At 49.6% G+C, this 6,513-nt stretch overlaps 1 protein-coding gene across 1 annotated transcript; it reads right to left on the bottom strand.

The window, feature by feature from the left end:
• Nucleotides 1-1,128: 1,128 nt before the first annotated feature.
• Snrnp35 (small nuclear ribonucleoprotein U11/U12 subunit 35) lies at nt 1,129-5,821 on the bottom strand. Its single transcript, XM_076866542.1, has 2 exons — nt 5,616-5,821; nt 1,129-2,016 (listed from the first exon to the last, which is right to left on the bottom strand). The coding sequence occupies exon 2, from the start codon at nt 2,011-2,013 to the stop codon at nt 1,279-1,281; it is 735 nt and encodes a 244-aa protein (XP_076722657.1). The 5' UTR covers nt 2,014-2,016; nt 5,616-5,821; the 3' UTR covers nt 1,129-1,278.
• Nucleotides 5,822-6,513: the final 692 nt, after the last annotated feature.

The raw sequence follows: 6,513 nt of genomic DNA, 5'->3' as shown, positions 1-6,513 counted from the left end.
CAGGCTCAACAACTTAGTGAGGCCCTGTCTCAAAATACACTGGGATGTGACTTAAAAAGGACTGGGATATGGCTTAGCGGTAAATGCCCCTGGGACTCAATCCACGGTACTGAGGAAAAAATAAAAAAGATATAATTTATTCTGACCAGATCAGGGTCCCAGAGTCTCAGATCAGTGTGAAGGACTGTGAGCCATGCCCTCCTTTTGCCCCACACTCAAGATCATTTCAGAGGGACTGGGGCTGCAGCTCAGTGGTGGAGCTTTTCTTTTTTTTTTTTTTAAGAGAGAGAATTTTCTAATATCAATTTTTTAGCTCTCGGTGGATACAACATCTTTATTTTATTTTTATGTGGTGCTGAGGATCGAACCCAGCGCCGAGCACATGCCAGGCAAGCGCACTACCGCTTGAGCCACATCCCCAGCCCAGTGGTGGAGCTTTTGCCTAACATGTGTAAGGCACTGGGTTCGATCTGGCACCACATTAAAAAAAGAAAGAAAGAAAGTATTGTGTCCATCTACTACTAAAACAATTTTTTTAATTAAAAAATAAATAAATAAACAAAAGTACTGTGCCCATCTACAACCAAAAATAAAAAAAAAAAAAAAAAAAAAAAAACTCAGAGTGCTTGCCTAGCACATACAGGGTGCTGGGTTCAATCCTCAGCACCATATAAAAATAGAGATATTGTGTTCAACTACAACTACAAAATAACATTTTAAAAAAGAAATTTCAAAGAGAAAATCATGACAAATTCTCTACAGGCAAATGAAAGCAGAAAGGTGGCTGCTCACAAGAGCCTGCTGTACAAATGTGACAAGCAGCAGAACTGCTTCTCCATCCTGTTAAATAACAGTGATTGGTGGGGATATGGCTCAGGGTAAAGTGTTTGCCCAGCAGGTACCAGGCCTTGGGTCCTATTCTCAGCACTGCCAAAGTCAAGACAAAACTCTGTCTTTAGAAAGAGGTGGTGAAGGGCTGGGGCTGGGGCTCAGTGGTCGAGAACTTGCCTAGCAAGTGTGTGAGGCACTGGGTTCCTCACCACAAATAAATGAATAAAATAAAGGTCCATCAACAACTAAAACATATTTAAAAAAAAAAAAAGCAGACGAAAGAGGTGGTGAAGGTGACAGGTTCAGAACATCACCTTGAACCTCGGCTCCAGCCTGGAAGTACCCGGGCTCCACACCCCATCATCAGTAAGCTTTATTCGTGCTTTATTGAGTACAGCCTGCCCCTGTCCCGTGCCCCTGTCCCATGCCCCGTCCCCCGCCGGGCCTCTACTTGCTCCGGTCCCTCTTCTCCCTCCCCCTGGGCCTGTCCTCCCTGGGGTCCCGCTCCCAGTCGTTCTCAGGCCACGCCCTGGCTGGCTCTCTCTCGGGCCACCTCTTCTCCCGGCCCCTGTCGTGGTCCCGGTCCCTGGCCCTGGACTCCCAGTGTCGCTCCCGGGACCGGGACCGCTCCCTCCGGTCCCGCTTGCCCTCTCGGTAGAGGTCGCCCTTGACCACCGGCAGGTTGATGGGCTTCCGGAAGGGCCGGTCGCGCCCCCCGAAGCGCAGCTGCCCCGACTCCTTCTTGCCGCCCAGGCCCCCGCCCAGCCGCCGCGGCACCCAGCCCCGCAGCGTGCGCTCCAGCTCGTAGTCCACGAAGAGCTCGCGCTGGTCCACCAGCAGCCCGTCGGCGTCGCGGTAGGCCTTGAGCAGGGCGCGCTCCTCCCGGAACTCGATGAAGGCGTAGCCCTTGGAGAAGCCGGTCACCAGGTCCCTCACCAGCCGCAGCCGCCGGATGTCGCCGTAGCGCGAGAACACCTCCCTCAGCTTGTCCTCCTTGGTCTGCAGGTTCAGCCGGGCCACAAACAGGGTGAGCAGCGGGTCCCCCGTGACGCCCTTGTTGGGGACGTACCGGGCCAGCATGGCCCTCCACACAGCGCGGTCGTGCGGGTCCTCGTCCGTGCCGTCGATGCTGCCCGCCTTGAGCGGGTCATACTCCTTGGCGATGGGCATCCAGTCGTTCATGATCTGGGGGAGACAGGCGGTGAGGGCCACGCAGCCCGGGCAGGGAGAGCCGCCAATCCCCCACCCAGTCAGAGCCCAGGGCGGGAGCCTGGTTCCCCCACAGCAGGGCACTGACGCTGCTCCGTGGTGTGGCCCACGGTCCCAGATCCTCCACTGCCAGGGTCTGGGTGAGAGGGCAGGCAAGATGGCCCACGCCTGAAATCCCAGCGCCCAGGAGGCTGAGGCAGGAGGATCGAGCTCAAGGCCACCCTGGGAAACTCAGTGGTAAAGTAACCCTGGGACTTGAATTTATTTATTTATTTATTTTTAATTAAAATAAATCAATTTACAAGGTGGCCACAGGAGGCTGAGAGGGCAGCTCAGGAGTAGCCCAGATGGCAGGCTCCTCTGCTTCCCTGGAACCTGGGATCGCCTCTTGACTCTATTATCCCAGGAGCCCCGGAACTGACTACAGGGAACTTTCACTGGTGGGCACACCGCAGTTGTCACTCACTCTGATGGGTGACAACTGACTCTCGGGATGCCTGCTGGAATCATAAGGTCAGACCCGGCTAACACTCACATAACCCCCTCCTCCAAAACCAGGACTCTGTGGCCTGTCCATGGTCATTCATCCTGATGGCATCTTCCCATAATATTAAAATGATGTCTATAAAGTTTCTCCTCTTACTCAAGTTTTCCTCAAGAATCTTTTTGCTTTGCTTGTTCAGTTGATGGGGTGAGTAGGGGCAGTGACCAGTTGCTAATGGGGTACACTGTGGAACTGCTCCCCCAGTAAAAAGCTGAACACCCACAGAATAAACTCAAAGCCAAGGGCACTGCACTTGAGGCCTCTGGCCTCACTCACACTTTCACCAAACCCCATTACAAAGCCTCTGCACACCTAGAAGGCTTGCTCCTGGATGCACCCCAGTCCTCAGCTCCTCTCTGCCCTGTGCAGCTGCCCTGCAGGGAATATTTCCTTCCTTTCTGCCTCCCACACATCCACTTTTAGAAATCCCACTGATCCTTCCAAGTCCAGCTTCAAACTCCCCCCACAGAGCAAATGTGCCTCCCCCGGCTCCCGGGACCCCTCCTGAACTGACTGTTCTGCCCCACGCACAGTGAACACCCTTGAGTTTATTATCTCCAGGTTCTAGGACACTTCCTGTTGAACACTGGGGAACTGAACTAACCGCCTTCCAAGTTAAACAAAAGGGCCCGTCACTGAGAATGGAGAGGGAGAACACTGTGCCACACACCACCAGGCGGTGGAAGGAGGAGGGTCCCACCTGTCTTCATCAACAAGCAAGTGGAAGACAAGCAAGTGGAAGCCAGGCACTGTGGCCACGCCGCCAATCCCACCACTGGGTAGGGTGGGGCAGGAGGATCGAAAGTTCAAGACCACCCTCAACAATTCATGGAGGCCCTATGTCAAAATACAAGGAACTGGGGATGTAAGCTCAGTGGTTAAGTGCCACTGGGTTCCCAGCACTGAAAAAAATTTAAAAAGTCAAGCAACTTTGGAGAAGATGCTTCTCTGGTATCTTAAGCAGTAAAGGATGATAGACCATGACATCAGAAGGCAAAGAGGACAGGAGTGAGACATTTGCAGTCCTGTTCTGGCTCTGGCTCACTGTCTTTTCTCTCATGGATAGAATTTCTCCACGTGAAAACAGAAGAGATGGAGCTATGGTATTTTGGTCCCGATATTCTGGTATTTGGTCTACAGAGACCCCTTATCTACTGGGCCTGATATTCCTGGAGTTTAGTCTTACTCCCCATTCCATCACAGGGTTGCAGGAAAAAACTATGATGATTACAGATTAGTCCAACACTTAACAGGTGCTAAACCCTCCTCTCAGCTCTCAGCAACAGCATGTAGGTAGGCACCGCTGTCACCATCCTGTCAGATGAGAAGAGCTGGACACAACCAGGCACCCTGGCACACACCTGTGATCCCAGCGGCTGGGGAGGCTGAGGCAGGAGGATCACAAATTCAAAGCCAGCCTCAGCAACTTAGTGAGGCCCTGAACAACTTAGTGAGCCGTGTCTCTAAATAAAATATAAAATAGGAGTGGGGATGTGACTCAGTGGTTAAGCAGTGCCCCTGGGTTCAATCCCTAGTACTAAAAAAAAAATAATAATAATAAAGACTCTTACCCCAAGTCATAAAGCTAAGTGGTGGCCCAGTGAGGGGGTCTGAACCAGGAGCTTTGAACCAGGAGCTGTGTTGAACTCCAGAGCTTGAGCTCTTGACCATTTGCTCAGGGGGCTTTCATGAAAGATAAGGCTTTGGAGATTGGAATGAAGAAAATCCATCAGGATTCTGGGTGTTGGAGACTGAGATCCATGATCTGCCTCCAACCCCAGGAGGAAAAGAACCCCTCCTCATGCAATATAAAAAAAAACATGTCATGGGCTGGGATTCTTATAGCTCAGTTGATAAAGTGCTTGCCTTGCATGCACAAGGCCCTGAGTTCAATCCCCAACACTACACACATAAAAAAAAGTCACAAGGATCCACCAACTAAACTTACTTTATTGGGGTTAGGGATGTGGCTCGGTGGTATAGCGCTAGTCTAGCATGTGTGAGGCCCTGGGTTTGATCTTCACCTCAGCACCAAAAAATAAATAAATAAAAATAAATAAAATAAAGGTACTGTGGCCAACTATTTCTAAAAAATATTTTTAAAAAACTTACATTATCGTACATAGTGACAGCTCCTGTTCCAAGCTTTAAAATTACTTAAAATTAAAATCTAAAGAATGATAAAGAATTAAGCACAAAATTTGTTCTGTCTCATCTGCATGTTTTTATCAATACAACAGCAGCCTGCACTGTTCATAATATAATAGATATTTCTAATTGTATCTGCAGCATCACAGCATTATATTGAGATCCCCTGCAACAATCTCCTTGGATTTTTACATTCTGGTCAGGGGAGAGATTTGAGAGAGGAATGATGGGGTGGAAGTGGATGGGGCAATTAACGTCAAAGGCAAAAATATGGGAAAACGACAAAGGGCACTAGGTTGCAAGTCAGACTCTCAAGGCTGAAGACCCAGTTCTACCATGTGGTGCCAAAACTTAAAATTTATTTAAAAATTTGAGAATCGGAATTATTATCTATAAAACGCGTCTACACGCCACGTCACTGGGTTTTTGCGGACTGGATGGTATCAAAGAAAGTGCTTGTTTATAAGTTATCATAACACAAATAAAAGTTTTGTTCTATACAAGTCTCTCCTTCCAGGGTCTTGGGATGAGCCAAAGCCCCGCTCCCGCCGACAGCTCCGGGCATGCGCAATGGCGCTGGGGAAGCACGGGCGGAAGTCGGAGTGGGACGGCCTGCGCTACACTGCCAGCGCCCCCATTCCCTCAGCCACCACCTCAGCCTGGCTGGGTCCTCCGACCCCTCACCTCCTGGATGGGCGCAAGGAGGAAAGGGCCACCTTTCCGTTCCAGTTCTCGCCCCTCTGGCCCGCAACGCAGCTTCTGAACTGTCCCCCTTTGCCAGGTTTCAACATGGCGCCGCGCACCTCGGCGGCCACAGTATCCCCACAGAGTCCCTCTTCTTTCCCTCGGGCGCCGGCCCGTCCCTTCAGATGCTCCCACTCACCTCGGCACAGCTCCGGCTCGCGGAGACCTTCCCAAACACCGAGATAGATAGGCCCCGACTCTGGGCAAGGGAAGCTTCCTGATTCCGGCCTCGACCGGACGTCTACGTTGGCATCCGCAGATTCGTCAGATGCTGTTTTCCTTTTGCCGTTTTAAGACGTCCGGTCACCTGCATTGGACCTCAGGAGCGGGTATCTTCCAAAGAGATTGCGCTTTCATTTGTTTCTTTTTTCTTTTCTTTTCTTTTTTCTTTTCTTTTTTTTTTTTTTTTACACAAAAACAAAAAATGCTAAATTGACTAGTTGCTATAGCACCGAATGTGCAGTTAGTTTTTTTCTGGGAACCGCTTAGGCTCACATGTGGTTATGATGATTTTTAATGAGCCCCGTTGGCATGAAATTTTATACACGGTCCCAGAGGTTTCATAATCCCTGTGTTGCCGAAAGCTCGGTCCTTGTCCCCATGCCAATCCAATAAGGAGGATACGGTTTTGAGAAAAAGGAAAAAGAAGGTTTATTGCTTTGCTCACAAAGAAGAAACCCCAGGACTCGTGTCCCAAAGGCTGGGATTCTCCCATCAGCAAGAACAGGGGTCTTTTAAAGAGGTGACTCAGAGAAAAAGAGATTAGGGAGGAGAAGGTTAAGGAAAAGAAGATCAGAGAGGAGGTCAGGGAGAAGATTGTTGGGAAAAAGAAAAAACATGTAAGTTTCAAAGCATCTAGTGAACCCCTGTTACAGTTGGACTTAATAAGTTCACTTTCCATACAAGTAGAACAGTATTTTTTTTCTTTTTCCTTAAACCAGGAAGGGCTCTACCACTGAGTTACATCCCCAAATCTTTCTATTTTTATTTTTATCAATTATTTACTTACTTATTTTTGGTACTGGGGACAGACCCCA

The sequence above is a fragment of the Callospermophilus lateralis genome, chromosome 1 (assembly GCF_048772815.1).
Source record: "Callospermophilus lateralis isolate mCalLat2 chromosome 1, mCalLat2.hap1, whole genome shotgun sequence".
NCBI lineage: Eukaryota > Metazoa > Chordata > Mammalia > Rodentia > Sciuridae > Callospermophilus > Callospermophilus lateralis.
The sequence above is the reverse complement of the archived record's forward strand: the minus strand, read 5'-3'. Positions and strand labels throughout refer to the sequence as shown.

Bases quoted from the DNA above. Each gene is read 5' to 3' on its own strand.
- Snrnp35 (XM_076866542.1), bottom strand. From the start codon at position 2,013: ATGAACGACTGGATGCCCATCGCCAAGGAGTATGACCCGCTCAAGGCG.